The 17,770-nt window shown below is 36.0% G+C and overlaps 1 protein-coding gene across 5 annotated transcripts in view; it reads right to left on the bottom strand.

Moving 5' to 3' along the window:
- LOC140143920 (uncharacterized) overlaps nt 1-17,430 on the bottom strand; it is a 65,795-nt gene extending 48,365 nt beyond the window's left edge. For all 5 annotated transcript variants that reach the window (XM_072165758.1, XM_072165760.1, XM_072165759.1 and 2 more), the window contains exons 1-11: nt 17,313-17,430; nt 11,997-12,229; nt 10,865-11,044; nt 8,630-8,750; nt 6,460-6,694; nt 5,993-6,324; nt 4,113-4,240; nt 2,787-2,906; nt 1,618-1,765; nt 876-998; nt 51-173 (exon numbers count right to left, since the gene is read on the bottom strand). In XM_072165758.1, coding sequence (XP_072021859.1) covers nt 51-173; nt 876-998; nt 1,618-1,765; nt 2,787-2,906; nt 4,113-4,240; nt 5,993-6,324; nt 6,460-6,694; nt 8,630-8,750; nt 10,865-11,044; nt 11,997-12,229; nt 17,313-17,334 — 1,765 coding nt within the window. In that variant the 5' untranslated portion in view covers nt 17,335-17,430. The remainder of the gene's footprint in view (nt 1-50; nt 174-875; nt 999-1,617; nt 1,766-2,786; nt 2,907-4,112; nt 4,241-5,992; nt 6,325-6,459; nt 6,695-8,629; nt 8,751-10,864; nt 11,045-11,996; nt 12,230-17,312) is intronic.
- Nucleotides 17,431-17,770: the final 340 nt, after the last annotated feature.

Below are 17,770 nucleotides of genomic sequence, written 5' to 3'. Positions count from 1 at the left end.
CAGGCGTACACGTAGATGTAAACGTTGACGTAAGAAATCTCCCAACTTACTGTTTTCACAGAAACGGCCATAGAAGCAAGGTGGACAGGTGCAGTAGGCTTGACTACATGAATTAGGAAAAGGTGTACACTGGCCTCCGTTCTGACATGCGACATTGGAACATCCGCTGTTATCTGAAATAGATAAAACGTCGTTTATGGGATGTTTAAGTAGATATCCACGAAAAGGGTTTATTCCCAAAGTTTCAATTGATTCCGATTTTGATTTTGTGAATAATGCATCCCATGACTATGTATATTAAATAATAATGTCACGATATTTTTGCTAAGCGAATAAATCTGTATGAATGTTTTGGTACAAAAACATTTTACAGTCAGAGGTTTTAAAAGAAAATCTTAAACTTCATTTGCGAAAAGTGGGGGATAACCCTATGGATCATAAAATGCCCCATTAAAACAAGTGAAGGCATGTTTAAGCTATTTGACAAACGGTCAATGTATATATATTAGATTTTTTTATATATAGTGATTGAGATAAAGAATAAAATGGAGAACAAGTAACATGGTTAAAGAAGTACCTAATTAGCAAAATATAATGGACACTTAAACTTAATACGTGTATCCATACCGCGGAAACATGGCATGTTGCCTCAGGGGATCGACGCTAAGTCAGGTACCGCGTGAGCAAACTCAAAAATAGCGCAAACAGCGCGAGCGTACACAAAAGAAACTTCGCGCGTAAGATAAGCGATGTCGCCAGGTCTGTACGCTGTACCGGCGTCAGCTGAATTCGAGTACGCTTATAGGGCTCAGGCATGGAAAATTCCAATCTGTGTATTAATAATCTAAGCGTGTAGCATTGTACAGCTAACTTACCAATTTCACATCTTTGTCCCGTGTAACAGGTTTGACACAGGCAAACATAATGACCACTTCCTCTGGGGCTCATTACACACGTTCCACCATTAGCACATGGCTTGTTTGGGCTACATGAAAATCCTAAACATAAAAATAAAAATATATGTGACGTGTCATGTCAAAAGGAGAAACTTTTGGGCAGGATCGCAAATAGAGAAATAGCCAAAATCTGCCCGGGGTGATTTTTTTCACAATTTGGGTTTATTACGAATTTGTGATGTTATTAATGTTTAAAATATTGTGTGAGAGTTTCAGACCGGAATATAACTGGCATCTTGTATTTTTTTAGAATTTTTTTCTAGGTATAATTCCTACCCTCAACATTGTCAATAATATTTTTGAAGGCCGATATTTCAATTTCTAATTTTATACTACCATAACTTACGAATTCAATATCTTCGCTTAGGAATGTCCGATTTCATTGGGGAAAACGGCGTTGTGGGGCAAAATATCTCTTTATTTAGGATATGTAAAAACTTCAAAATTGATAACCTGCCCAAAAGTGTCTCCTTTTGACATGACACGTCACATATCTGTTATGTCTACGACAAAAAGTCTTAAATCACAATTTTGTCATATGTTAATAATAATGGCTCACAACTATTCAACAATATCAATATCACTTTATCACTAACACTTTATCAATAACACTATTTTGTGGAGGTACAAATGAAGAACTTTTTTCTTTTCATAGTCTTACCCTGTGGTGGACTGGTCGTTATAGGTATGAGTGTGTTTCCTTCCTCTCCTACAAGATTGTATCGAGTATTGGTATTATTTGTACCAGGAGTTGGAGTTGCCTTGTTCGCAATTGTAGCAAAGACGTCTGTTGCACCGGACATATATATCTACATAATATTAGAAAAGTATGCATCTCAGTAGTCAGTTGCCTGACGATCGCCGTTATGAAACACGGTGTAGCAGCTTTACCAAATAAGTGTACAGTAATCAATTTGTATTCCAGGCTTTACCAAATACGGTATTGAGAACTCATCCATGTTGATGATATAAATTATATTAAATAATATTAGAAAAGATTTATCTACATAATAATAAAAAGAAAGAAAGAAATAACAAAAGAAAGAAAGAAAGAAAGAAAGAAAGAAAGAAAGAAAGAAAGAAAGAAAGAAAGAAAGAAAGAAAGAAAGAAAGAAAGAAAGAAAGAAAGAAAGAAAAAAAAAGAAAAAAAAGAAATAAACAAACAAAGAAACATACAAAGAAACAAAGAAACAAAAAAGAAACAAATAAATAAACAAACAAACAATATAAGAACAATAAATTGTCTTTATCTTATAAATTGCATTATTATAACTAAACAACTTGCATAATGTAACATTATTACCTTTACACAAAATAATATACGACGCACCCTAGCGAAAACAGACCGTTTTGGACAAAAGGTTAGAAAATGTTGCCAGAAAACGTTCTCATGTGGTTATATAAAAGGCTCCTAAAGAGTTTAAAACAGTCTCAAACAAAACGTTTTAAAACCATTTGATGACGTTTATATAATAAGACATTTAATGTTATTACAATGTTTGTACCAAAACCAAAAAACTTAAAATGTAACCCGTTTAAAACGTTTTAAACATGTTTTGTGTTTGCTAGGACTGCAATACTATATTACAACACCTCACTCTATATATATATATTTATTTTAAAATAATTGAAAGGAACAATCAATGAAGTGGCACTTTTCTTCCTTTGTTCCATCGAATTGTCAATCAAATAAAGGCTATCCCATTTTAGGTCATGTTTAGGAATTATTTTAATGCTTACTTTCCAATCTGTATAAAACTCTTTACAAATATATTTTCGGGATTTAAGTGAAGAGGTCACAATAGTTCTTTTGTGCAAGTATATAAATACCTGGCTGTTGAAGTTGATAAAAACTTGATCATAACGTTGTGCCGGACTAGTCTCTAACATCCAGTCATAAAGTGCTGCATTTGGATTGCGGATTTTTGTTGACAAATATGCATTAGCTCCCTGTAAAAATACATAATATGTATATCATATCATTTTACTTTCATGTATATGTACAAATACATCAAGTTTTGACATGACGTGTGTAGATATCATTCACAGTACGCTTTAGAAAATGTATCTGACAACAGTAATTAGTAAAGCACAACATTTTCTGGTCCTATAGCGCTCTCGGTGCCCGAATAGGTACAGATGTCACTTTTTATCGTACCCTGAATATCTGTACAGTGCATTTGTTTTTTTATTTAAATGAAAAACAATAAAACTATGCAACTTTAATTATTATGCCTGATACAATTTATTATATATATCTCCAGGGAGCGATGTCAAGAGTCATCGGTACCTAACCAGACACCGATAGTTCTATAGGCCTAAATTGAACGTGGTGCCTAAGACAGGAAATACCAAAAAAAGCACCTTTGTGACTCAAAATCTTACTGTCAAATTGCATGTATCCCGTTAAATTTGGTATCAAAATGTAGAGCGATTAATTAAATGATCGAAATATTGTAGTATGTGAAAGCTGATACTTAGCGGTCTTGGACTTAGCGGTGATGTACTAACTTAGTTTGTACGCAGGGTGCACTGGGACTCAAAAACTAAGCATGTTTTTGAGGTTGGACCCTTCGATTATACGTCACTTAATACGTTAGAGCAGGATCGATTGGCGCGATATCCATATTGATGCGTATGCGCTACTATACTATGGAATGAAGCCGACGAAAAGTAACGCCATAGGGATTACACGGCGATCGAGTTGGCGTAAGGTTAACATTAGGTTAGGATATTGCGTTTTGCGTGTTTTCCATAGTGACGTATAGTTTTGTACTTTTTAGGTTGCCAACAATATTATGTATTTATTTACTTTGAAAAATATATAAAAATAAAATCTATTTAGATAACTACCGAAATTTCACATAATTTACAAAATATGACGAATGTCTGATTTACACAACTCGATTTTAAATTGGTATTTCTTCAAACCCGATTTTCTCGAAAAGTTGTTTATTCGCGGTGCTTCACTATACGCTACTATGGAATACAGCCGACGTATAAATGTCCATATGTACGTATGGATGTATGTCGGTAGACATGTATGACAAAATGACGAGTCAATTAATTTGTATTTGTTTTTACTTTTTACTTTTCTTCATTCATACATATACACACATACGAATCTCTCAATGACCTCGTTCAGGTTAGTTTTACCTCTCCAGACGGTGTTTCTAGTTTCAGTGTCATCATCTTCGTCGTTGGGATGCGATACGAGGCATAACGAACAGCGTTCAAATCCAATAGTCCTTCAATTGGCATGTCAACGGGAACTTCTACCGGAACTGAAATGAAATTGAACAAACAAAAAGACAAACAAACAGGCAAACAATCAAGCAAACTAACAAATAAGAAACAAATAAACAAAATGCATGATTGAACAATTAAATTGTCTGCAAAGGAGAGAGACATAAATTAGACTACAGATTAATTAAACAAAGAAGTCTTCTTTTACCAATACTTGCCGAAAAAGAAGGTATTAACTCATATAACCGTACTTTGCTTGACCAATTAATGCATGATATCCACCGTTAATATTACAAACTAAAAATCATCCTCTGATGGTTATCAGATGGAACTGAATACCCATCTGGGTCATGATACTAATTGTGCATAGCTGTATGATAAAAAGGCAAACTGGTCATGTCATGGACAAAATAAAGGAAACATCGCCTTGTGAACTTAAAAGCGGTCAAAAACAAGAAGAATTTTAATTGTATGGGACCTGATATCTATAAATACCACTAGGAAAAAGTTACGCATCATCAAATCCTCCAGATGGATTGCGTATCTGTAATTATGAAGTTTTCTTATTGTCACGGACCATCCGTATCCTGCGCATTCTTCCAGACACTCAGTTCTAACGAAATTAGAACCCGCGATGATTGATGAGCTCGTGATGACAAGGGGATGGCACTAGTGCCTAGGTCAAAAGAGGACGCCTGTGACAATATTAAGGCAGACTAAAAGAGTACTGTGCTAATACAAATGCCGTTACTGCACCATATCAATTTGTATGCGCTCTTTTAACAAAGTCATAGTTCATTGAATTTACAACTGTATAACAAAACAGACGAAAACTTTTTGCACAGTATTTGCAATTTAAAGAGAATTGGTCATTGCTCATTCTAGTGACGCTAGTGTATGGACATAAAATTTGACAAAATATTGTAAGGAACACTTCTTGAGGTTTTGACTTTTAAAACGTACATTTTGGTCATAAAATGTGATTGGATGGGTAGTTTTCAACATATTTATCGTATTCGCCTTGCTATAACATTGTGACGAAAAGTATTTTTGGGGGAAGTGTTAGCTTTCGTTTGATATAAAAAAAAAAATCAAAAATTCCCATTTTCAGCTAGAAGCTCCACAGCTCTCACATTGCTATGCACTCGGCCGTGTGCAAAGACTGTGGTGGAGACATTCACTGCTTGTTGTTCTCTGCTTGGAAGCTCTTGGACGAAAATGGCTCCACTATTAAAATAATGGTAGTGTACTTATACCTTGGGACATTATTCTGGTGGTTATTTATTTGAAATAACAGATAGGTACATCGGCACGGTCCTCAATTTGTTATATCAGAACTTCATCACTTTATCTAAATAAATAAATAAATGTAGATATTTATATAGCGCTTTATGCCTTAAACAGCATCAAAGCGCTTTACATTTATGCCGCCGTTATTAGAATATGTCGAAACCACGTTTGCAGCCTACAAGTGGCACAGGGTCCATCAGTACAACGACTGTGACTACTCCTAACAGCTTCCCATTGTACCTGGGTTGGGTGAGGCAAGCGAGGCAAAGCGCCTTTCCCAAGGGCGCAACACGGTGGTGGGACGGAGACTCGAACCCACGCACGTCGCGCAAGCTCTCGGATTATGACTCCAAGGCCGTAACCACTGAGCCCCACTTTAGACATTTACCTACACAGATCACATATAAAACAATGTGTACTTTTACCGTTGAAAATAACATAAACTCATGTTAAGATTGAACCAACTTTGGGTAAGAATACAAAACGTTGTAACAGTGTACCTCTACAAGCAGCTGTTCCTATTAGAGCCTTTAAATTTGCAATCACATCAAAATTATCCGCCGTAAATGTGAATTGTGCGTCTGGATCATTGGCTATTTCATTCAATTCTCCCTGGTCATAACTTGCTACCCCAATAGCAAAAATAGTGATCATAGAATTGCGAGCGTCGTTCGCCGGACCCAATACCTGATCCTGTGATTGCCCATCGGTGATTATGACCGCAACACGAGGTATGTTCAACGATCTCGGGCGAGCCCCACGTGATGGTCCAAACAAAGTATTAGTCATAAGATATATTGCATCGCCGGTATTTGTACCTCCATCTTGGTATCTAAAATGTTAAAAACAAATCGAACACTGTTATAAGCCAAGCTATGGCAAGAACAGAATTAAACAAAATAAAACAATATAGCTCAAAATGTACTGCAATTTATACGAAAATAAACTCTTTAAGGAAATAACTAACCGGATAGCTGTAACTGCTGCTTGCACGTCCGCTTTGGTGCTATAGTCATCGAAATCAAACTCAATCACAGGTGAGGCTGAGTACTGAATCACTCCAACCCTTGTGTTATTAGGACCGATGTTAAATCCATCAACAACTCGCATTACAAAGTTTTTAGCTGTTTCAAAATTGATGGCATCAATGCTTCCAGAACCGTCAATTACAAAAGCCAAGTCAATTCCTTCCACAGCGCACTCTGTTATTTATTAAAAGAAAACTAATTAAAAGGGAAAACAAGCCACACACCTTGGTCAAATTAATTTAATAATATATTGTGAAGAGATTTAGATATGTGTTTAAAAGTTGCAGCGTAGTAATGCACCTGTCAACTGCAACCAAATGCAATTGTATATTGATATGGCCACTATACATGTAAGCCCTATCAATATACGATATTACCGGTTTATTCCCAGCATTTACCATTCATACCTCGTAAAAATATTTGAAAGATATAAACAAGCATGCATAACAATAGTGGTGGCACAACAAAGTCAGAGGGATACCCCGTCCCGTCAGCGTAATTTCTTTCTGCAACCATAATGGGCCGCAATGCGATAACACATAGTACATACATAATTATAGGCCTATGAGACTAGATATAACACGAGTTTATTACCATTATTATTTCCTCTTACTTAATAAAATAAAAAGAAATCGATAGAATTAAAATTCTACAACGGTTTACCGGGGGTTCGAACCCACAATCTATGTACCCATATTCTAATACCTACACGACTGTGCTATGATTCGTTGTGCCAGAAAGGTGTTTGTTTATGATACTTATTGATTACGGAATAAAGTGCATACACACTAGTATATTAGTACTAATAAATACGAATAAAATCCTAACCCTAACCCTAACCCTAATCCCTAACCCTTACCCTAACCCTTACCCCTACCCTAGCACTGACCCTAACCCCTAATCCTAACCCTAACCCTAACCCTAACCCTAACCCTAACCCTAACCCTAACCCTAACCCTAACCATAACCCTAACCCTAACCATAACCATAACCATAACCATAACCATAACCATAACCCCTAACTCTAACCCCTAACCCTTACCCTAACCATAAGACCCTAACCCTAAGACCCTAACCCTGACAATAATGAACCTTGCCTCGGACTATGCGGTTAGTGATATATTGCGGCCCATTATGGTTGCAGAAAGAAATTAAGTGTCCCGTCACCTTGCCACTGTAAAGCACGAAAAATTCATGAGTGTTGGATGCGTACTGTAGACCATTAGGCCTATAAAATAAACGCCGTGTCAGACAAAATTCTTTGAACATGGCAAACGTTCCAAGCCAGCAAAAACATCTGAATCCAGCGACTCTAAAGTCTTCATCAGTGTTCGAGCTCCACATCATATTATATAGTTTAATTAACAGCCGGATGATCTACAGTATAATAGCTACGATCTGCCCTATGTTATGACGAAACCTCGGAAACCTTACTCCATTGAAGACATACCTGCCGAATTTTGAATCCGTATGACAAGATCGCCGCGATATTAAAACCAAAAGATATATGCCTATATCTGATGTCCAGGGCAGGGAACTTGGACCGTGGAATACCCCCGAGCCGGGGAGTGGCTCAAGAGTTTGACCAGGAGGGTCCGGGAATAGTTAGTTGTTTACCCGGGACTTGAACTTTTAAACCCCAAATCTCCGGCCCACGACCCGGCCATCTCCGGGTACCCAGGGACCGGGTTTGCAATTGATATGTACATAAAAAGAAATGTTGGAAAATAGGGCAATGTGATGGCTATACGATGCAAATAAATGTCATAAACAATCTTCAGTCTGTTTTGTCTGCTGAAACTCACGTTCCAGGCTGGAAAATGTCCAATATGGCTTAAAACAATTTAAAGCAAAAACATTGAAAAGTAAACTCAATTAACCACGAATTTTCGAATAAGTATACAATATAATTTATATCCGAAAAGTAAGAAGAGTTGGTTAAATTAACAAAGTTTGTTATATGTCTTTTGAAACGTGTTTAGCTCGTGCTCAAAATATCTATTAAAAAACAATTGCATTTCGATCATGCATAACTATTAATGCGTTTTTTGATTAAAAAAAACAACTCAATACAGCGAAGAGTTTCTCCTTAACTTAACCACTTTTTACCTTGAACTACGCACGCCTCCACTCTGTCAATAAAATCTTGTTCTGTCCCGTTACCAGCGGTATTGTAGTGTAGTTTCCAGTAAGCTGCTTGACCTACTATATCAGCACTATTAGGTATTGCCTGCAAACGACAAGTTACATAATGTTATTATATTTCACCAATGGTTTCCGTGAGCTGTTTGACCTGCTGCATATGCTCTATTAGATATGGCTGCAAACGATAAGAAACTCATTACGCTACTGACTCCTGAAATAATGTGTAATATTTCACAAATCGTTTCCAGAACCTGCTATATGTGATGCGATCAAGCAAAATGAGTCTGATGTCGAACAAAATCCAAATTCAGTTTAGGTATTGCCTGTAAACGACAAGAAAAGCATTACGCTACTGACTCCTAAAACTATGTGCCATATTGCACCAATAGTTTCCAGTAAACTGCTTGACCTGCTATATAAGCACTATAAGGTATTGCCTGTAAACGACAAAAAAAAACTTACGCTACTGTCTCCTTTGGCAATGTGTCATATTTTACCAGTGTTTTACAATATTTCAATAAGTGGTAATATTTTGAAACAGCTTGACAATGCATTCAAAACAGAACAAAAAACAAGCCCAGATTCTTTAGATAGCTATTGATATTTTCAGAACATTATTTCAAAACTTCGTTGAAGTTTATAAGCAGCAGGCAAATCATTAAGAAATTCTTCTGGATGGCTTCGGTTCACAAAGGAATACTATTCATGCCGATGAGTGGACCTGCTATAAGTTTGTAATACAGCAATAAGCAATATTTGAACCAGAAGATAATTAGCCCATTACTCAGAATAGCAATTTGGCAAACTATCAAGGTATCATTTGCAAAATTATCCAAATCTTGAAAAGTATTGATGCTATTTATATATTTTTTGTATCATTTTAAAGTTTATTGTCTAGTACTAATACATTTTTATTAAAATCACGAAATGTCAAAATTGGTTTTGTCAGAACAAAACTTGTGAAATTTAGGCTTCCTGTGTAAGATTTTCGATTTTTACAAACTGCACCATTTTTCAATTCCGACTACCCACTTTGTCAAAATCAACTCGCGAATGGATGGATGATTTTGCACGCCACAATAGAAATATCGATTATTTCTACTGCTTATATTAGAAAAGATGTACTGAGTTTAACATTTTGGCAGTCGCAAGTACAAAAGGTTGAAAATAAAACGGACATTCTGTTAGACCAACACGATCACTCGAATAGAGTTGTGAGAAATCCTTCTTTAACGAACTTATTAGTTTGAAACGCCAAAAAGTTAATACAAAAAAAAATACACAAATCCATGCCTAATTTTAACCACCATGTTTTTATCCGACAATACTGATTTTTTTTTAAATTATTATTTAACCGAGCATTAGGAAACGAATTTGGAGAAAACCTTCTGTTAAAGCAATATTATAACATTTTCAAACAAAATAGATTAGCATTTCTTTGCCATAAAATGTTAGCTTTTACTGTCAGATATATCCCCTTTTATTTTTGAGCCGAACAACTACTTCAAAGCAAAGAAAATTGGAATTTACTACCAGCGCACATGTCGCCAATACGTACCACTCCTTCGGTCATGTTGTGGTACGACCCTTTGTTGTGTATATCACCGTCGCGCACGCACCCCAGTACTGTGTGTTATGAACATCGTGTATGCGTTCGACTAACAATTCCATCGTAATAATAAAGGGCTGAATCAGCCTTTTATTCAAAATCTCTGATTTTGACAAAACTACAGCACCTAGAGTCTTGATTTTTGCAGGCTATATTGGTTTAATAAAGTACAATTTAATCGTGTAAAAAATGAATTAAAAAAAATTCAGTGAGGCGTCCTCCTCAGCAAATGTTATAATATGGCTTTAATAAAATACTATGCTGAGCCACCAGCCTGGGTTGCTAGTAATTTCAGATGATTGAGCTCAGTAATACATCAAAGAATGTCTTCCAATTCATGAAAACAAAAAGATAATCAGCTTATCGGATTAAAAGCTTAGAGGGAAAGTCTTGCTGCTCAGCGAGTGTTTGTAATTATCAGAAGGTTTTCTCCAAATTCATTCTCTAATGGAAAATGAATTACAAATCAAAAAGGTGAATATCTTAATTGTGCTGATTTGTCCGATGCATCGACCGACTTTTTGCAGGACTATGCATAACAAAGGATGATGGTCAGTGCGTTGTGAGTGTTTACGTATTGGCGTACATACATGTGGTTTGTTAGACAAAAAGAGTCTCGCTGCAATAGCAGAGTACAGAGGCTTGCGTATATCACTCCATTGTACTCTAGACCAGTCAATTCCAAAAGCCTGATGTATCTGGACATATTTGGCGACAAGTCCTGGATGTGAAACTGTATCTTTGGTGTCTTCAAATCCGATGCGGTCAACCTAAAATTGTAAAATTAATAAATCAAGTAGTGACTGAACACAAAATAAGAAATATCATCATATCAATCTTACAATTTTTTTTTTTTTTTTTTTTTTTGATTATATTTTTTAACTGCAACTAGTTTTTATTTCCAAAACTTCGAGACATTAAACTTGAACTATAAATTCGTTCCAAAACTCTGCAACTATTTTACAGGAATTCTTTTTCATATTCCTCCAGAATATGAATTAGGCGTTAACCTACGACTAAACAGTATTTTGTTAACCTATATATAGGTAATACTAAAAATTCACATTCCATGCGTCAGAAACCTTCTGCTATTACTTTTCATTCTTATTTTGTGTATCCGTCTTTACGCAGCTAAGATAGCATTAATAGCGATGTAATAAACCTTATAAAGGTAATTAGATCACATGGTGATACAATTAGAGAATAAACCGTGTGATAGACGACAGGCAGGTCCAATATTTTGAGTAGATAAAAATATTGGACCTGCCTGTCATCTATCATAAATGAGAGGATAAACAAAATAAAAATTCCTATCGTTTATTCTCATTCTTAGTCAGTTAAATATTATTTTAATAAAATAAACAATTTTTTAAGCAAAAACTAAGTTACCGTCATAAAAACTCCCCCCATTATAAAATGAACGAAACTTGTTTACAACTTCACGTATTCTGTTGTGCGTATTGCTAGCGCGTTCGCGTATTCCGCACTGGTCTACGCATCCAGCGCGATACATACTCGCACCTCTACACGCGTGTTACACATTATCAAGACGCATGATGACGTGGGGTCGTCTACGGCCTGATAGACGGCACCCGAAATCATGCGATTGTCCAATCAGAAATGTGTCTACGAACTAGACCACTCCCACTGACTAAGAATGGGTCAATAATGGTCATCCGCGGGTGCACTATGTTCCTCAGGTATATTAGTCATGGATCTTACCTGCCATATGCCACCGTCATACCCAGCACGGTATGTGTTAGGATGGGTGCCATCCTTCGATTCCACACAAGCGATTCGTCTGAGGAAGTCATTATCTTTTGGGAATATGCCACTCTGGACAACGACATCTACTGCTGCTTGGGTGACATCTTTACCCTTCGTGTTAGGTTTTCTGGTTAAATCTTGCTGGCCCCTGGCAGTCGTAACGATTACTAGCAATACTGCTGTAATTGCTGTAAAAGAAAGGGAAAACTTAACAATCGGTTGGTTTTTGTTGTTCTTCTTGTCTGTTTGTTTGATTGTTTGCATGTTTGTTCGGGTGTTTTGTATTTTACTTTATTTTTTTGTGTGTGTGGCAGCCTTTTGGTCCTTGCATTATTATATTTGTAAACATATTGCCATAGGCTTTCTGTAATCCATGTCGTGCTATTTAATTGAAAGGTCCTGCTTGAGGACGATTTACAAAGTGGAACTCGAATAACCATTTAAAATAATTGATATTGTAATTCTATTTCTTGTTCTCAATCAGTCATAGACTTGAATTACAAGTCATCAACATATTTGAGCGCAAGTTTGTTGGTATCATTTATTATAGCAGCATCATTTGCCAGGGCAAGGAAAATGGTTGGGCTATCCAGAGTGCCCTGTGAGACCCCTCCGTGAGTTCATTCCAGTCTGATAATTTATTCTGATATCTTAAACATTGGACTATTCTAGCCAAAAAACTGCTTATTCATTGTAGGAATGCAGGTCTAGCACCCATTTTAGCAACTTTGGTATGGCAAAGTTATGATCTACGCGATCAAACGCTTTACTGAAATCAGTAATAATAATACGAGTCATGCTTTTTGGTTGATCTGCATGCTTTTTAATGTTGTTCATAATTTTGTCTAAATAATGAGATGTGGATCTTCCTTTACGGTTCCCAAATTTTTAATGATAAATTTGCAGTGCAATGTCATTCATTAAGCAGTCTGTGATAAAAGATTCTGCCACTTTGGCAAAATGATCTGTTAATGAAACATGTCTGAGTTGATTCCATATATATAGGTGGGTAGGTATGGGCACCACAATTGCTCCCAAAAACAAAACATGAAACGTACATGAAACAAACTTTCTTTATGCCTAATACACATTATAAATACCAACATTCTCCATGCCAATGTATCAATGTTTTTCCTGGATTTTTTATATAGAAATTATAATTAAGATAGCAAGTAAACGGTTGGTTATATGAAATTGAGTGTATATAAAAAAAAAGTAAAAAATAGTCAATTTATTCAATGGCCTAAGTTGCTTGGGCTTCAGCCGAGATTCGTAAAATACATTATGTTGTATTTACAGTCCATCGATTGAGAAAAATAGGAGTTTTGGGCCAATTAGCAAGTATAGGGTTAAGTTTTTGTCTATATAGAAATATTGTGATAGTCTAACTGTCAAAACAAGTTTATTTGATTGATTATGTCGAATAACTGTTTGCAAAAATCAAGATGTTAACTGGAGTATTATGCTGAATTTACACTCCATCGCTGGGAGATGAGCGATTGGTATTTGATTGATGAGGTAGGGCGCTTTTCCTATTGCCACAAAAAGCGCTGCACCTTATTGGTTAAAAACCACCAATCGCTATCGCTCAGTGGTGTAGTATAAATTCAGCTTTACTCCCAAGGAACATAACTGGTAATTGAATTGTGGAAGTTGTCCCAAAGTCAATACCGTGGTTTAAAGCACATAATAAATCATGTCATGAGTACAAAGAAGATACGGAGACTATTAAAACTGTCCACGTCCAACTTCTTTTCATGTTGAATATCAGAAAGCCTCTTGTAAGTCGGGTGAAAGTTGAAAGTTCTGTCAACGCCAAACTTCTTTTCATGTTGAAAGTCAAAAAGTCTCTCCTAATATGGGTAAAAGTTGAAAGTTCTGCTGACAATTAATATATAGTTTCTTTATCAGTTGCACAAATAGAGGCAATCATCCAACCGTAAAAAAGAGTTGGGCATTTATCCAGAGGATATTTTCGATATCTGTTAACAGCTATGTAGGCTATATAATATGTAGAAAGTGATTTATTCCTCCGGAACAAAGTCGTTCTATTTTCCTTTCCTCCCCATTTATTACCCGACATCATATCATGGAATCATTTCCTCGATTGTGATTTAATAGGAGCAGTGGTCCTCATCCCCTCCCCCCATTTTCTGCACCATTGTTTGTAAAATTGTTACATAATAGATAGGCCTATTATAGACTAATATGTATCAATTTTGCTGATTTTAATTGGGACAGAAAATAGGGCTCGGATTTCAAAAGTACTAAGGCTACGATTCAAAAAAATCAAATCGGCAGGTGTAAAAGAATATTATGATCAATGATTACTGATTGCTGATTGATCAGTAACTGATTACTGATTGTTCAGTAACTGATTACTGATTGATCAGTAACTGATTACTGATTGTTCAGTAACTGACCACTGATTGTTTAGTAGATGATTACTGAATGGTTAGCTGATTACTGATAAGTCATGAGCTGATTATTGAATGTATTGCAAACTGAAACTTGTTGAATGACTTGTTTAAAGGTACATTTGTAACTTTGTAGTTAATCTGATTTTAAAGTAACATTAAATGAATTGGTAATTAATTGACTGATTTTTCAACACTTCAAAATCATTTGATATTTTGTATTGTGGTAATATTTTTTACTACGGCCATACACGGTAAGGTACAGTAGCGTACCGCGAGTCATCATGTAGGGTGACACCGACCATGATTGGTGGGTATTGGGGAAGGCACAAGTAATATTTCGGCAATTTTCCCATGTGATTTTTCAAATCAGTAGGGGCCCCTATGACGCCTCCTTGCCAGTAATCAGCTAATCATTCAATAGTCAGCTACTGAAAAAAATTTAATCAGCTACTAAAAGATCAGTAATCAGTGGTCGGGGATTGGTCAATCAGTAATCAGCTATTGATCAATCAGTTATCATTGGTCAGTGATCAGCAATTAATAATCAGTGATCAGTCTTGCAAACCTGTAGAAGTCATACATGTATAACTTCCAAGGTTACATGTAGTTTATACTTAAAAGGCCTATTCAATGATTTGATGAGTGGATCAGACAAATTCACATATTTTAGTACATTTGTTAGTGTTATAGATGTGCTAACATAGCATGTTAGTGCTGAAAGCTGAAAGTGTCTATTAGAGACAAAAACAGACATTTCAGAAAATGTGTAACTTCTCTGTTAAAAGTAGAAACACGTGCATTTTAATGTCGCTTCAAGTTAGTCAATATTGTTGTTTGTTTTGTTTTGTTTTGTTTTGTTTTGTTGTTGTATGTTTGTATTGTTACCATTTTTTTTTTTCATTTTAGACCTAATGACAATTTTAATGTCGTATCTTTAACTTTTAAGCAATGTATAAACATTTTTATATATTTTTACACTTTATTTGGAATAACTGAATAAGCCTTTAAGAAACCACCGAGGGGAATTCCCTACATGGGCCCGGATTTCATACGTCTATTGTTCTCGTAAACACAAAGTCGGGGTCTGTAATCGTTGTAAATCGTAAGCATCAATCATGTTGATTCTAACTTATACATATATTGAATTATCGGTTTCAGATTGCAGTGTTGTGGTCGAATATTTATATATTTTTATTTGTAGGCTACCATGTTGAGGCCTATCACTAAAATGACCCGATTCCCAGTTTTGAGTAAAACTATTGCTATAATTGGGTTCACCTCCCTTGTTCGTGATCGTGTACAATCAGCGCCTTTTTAAACTTTACGCACAAAAAAGCTCAATATAGTAACTAAAAACAAGACATATTGATTATACTTAGATATTGATTATACTTATATATCATGAAAATCGTTTTGGCAATCACCTTATGAGAACCAACGTTTATTAAATCACTGATTGCGTAACCAGATTGCCCTAAATTTGATAAAAATAATTGAATTGTGCAAAGGAAGCCCTGACGAAATTGTTAATTTAACTTATTTGATACATACTAGGGTAGAAAATATAGATTGGTACTTATGATGAGGGAGAAAGAGAGAGGGGGCAAGTGGGCGTAGTGCCCCCTAAAATCAAAAGGGGAGAATAAAAGCCCCAAAAGTGGATCCATAGGCACCCATAGTGGGTAGGAGAACATGAAAACTAATATGAGATACTGTATTAGGATCACATATTAAGTATCATGTGAGAGGATACTCTTGTACTCCAGAAGACAGGATCACATATTAAATGTGCGACACTATGGAATATAAAAAGCAGGATATGGGTATGTTAAAAATTGAAATGAGGTATGGGGCTGGCTGGGGGTGGCTCTTCATGTAAAACTAAAATTCGCGGCTCAGTTGGAAAACTGTTAAAATATACATGCTCCGAAAATAACCCATAAATGTGGAAAATGGTGCATTTTTCTAATTCTCAGGGGGGCAAATCCCCACTCAGACACCCCCTGAGTGTGGAGTGTGCAGTGGTCCTTTGACCATAAATGCCTTCATTGAGGCTTTGATTGCGAGTTATTGATCATGTGTGTGTTCGTATTAAACTAAAATTTGCGGCTCAGTTGTAATTATGGTAAAATATTATCATCTTAAAATAATTAATGTGTACAAAATGTTTCACAAATGGCTCCATTGGGGCTTTTACTTTAAAAAAATTTCTAGTTCTGAGTTCTGTGTTCTCAACCCCCCCCCCCCTCTCGCGCAAGCGCGACTGCGGCGCTGCGCGCCAATGTTACACCTTTTAACATTTTGCGTTCAGACTTCATTTTAGAGTACCATGATCGAGCAGATTGTACTAACCAAGCTTAAAAGCCAAGGATGCTGGCTTAAATGGAAATAAAATAAACAAAAAAACATAATTGAAGATAAAGCGGGAAAAGAAAGATTACCCCAACGTCAATACAACATGATTGGATTTGACTGGCTAGCTGTCTGCATAATATTACACGCTGTACCTACATGTGCATATCCACTGAAATCATACATGATACTACTAATTTGGTTATGATAATGTTGATTTCAGGTCTTTAAACGGTCTTTTAAATCTTTAAATAAGAAAATGTTTAACTTTTATGGCTTGTAGGGAGCGCCGCATTATCGATATAGTCGATTCGGCGCCCCCTAAGACGAGGTTCAGTTCATAAGCCATCCCTTCCCCCTGTTAGCTGCGTGAACACTAGAACTTTGCATACGTTGTAGGGAGATGATTTCTCTCAGATATAATAGTTTAGTTTAATCACTGCTATAAAAACCCTGCGAGAATACCACCATAAATATACAAGTATATAGATTATCTTACCTGTAATCCGTAGTCCACACATGGTGACAACGACGACGAAACAAACAGCAATATAGGCTATACACTCGTCTTACTAATCGTAACCGCCCCGTTACAACCGTTAAACGATACTGAATTGTTCGTCACATGAATTAGTATTATACAGGGTGTCCCAAAAAAAGAGGCCCCTCATTGTGCCCTCTTTTTCGCCTATTTCTGATAAGTTGTTCAAATATATTTTGGTATGTAAAGAAACCTTTAATTGTAAGCTTTAATAAACCAAAACAATTATTTCAATCGGCTCACAACTTTTGAAGATATGTTCTTTCATTTTTCACTATGTCCACGGATAGCAAACGGAGTGGTTGGGATGGGTCATGCTGTGGATTGGCCTGCGAGATCACCAGACCTCACACAACTTGATTTCTTCATTTGTGGCAAAATCTAAGATCTTTGTAAACGTATTACTGCTATATTCG

Source organism: Amphiura filiformis, unplaced genomic scaffold (genome assembly GCF_039555335.1).
Source record: "Amphiura filiformis unplaced genomic scaffold, Afil_fr2py scaffold_32, whole genome shotgun sequence".
Lineage (NCBI taxonomy): Eukaryota > Metazoa > Echinodermata > Ophiuroidea > Amphilepidida > Amphiuridae > Amphiura > Amphiura filiformis.
This window is presented reverse-complemented; position numbering and strand designations above follow the sequence as displayed.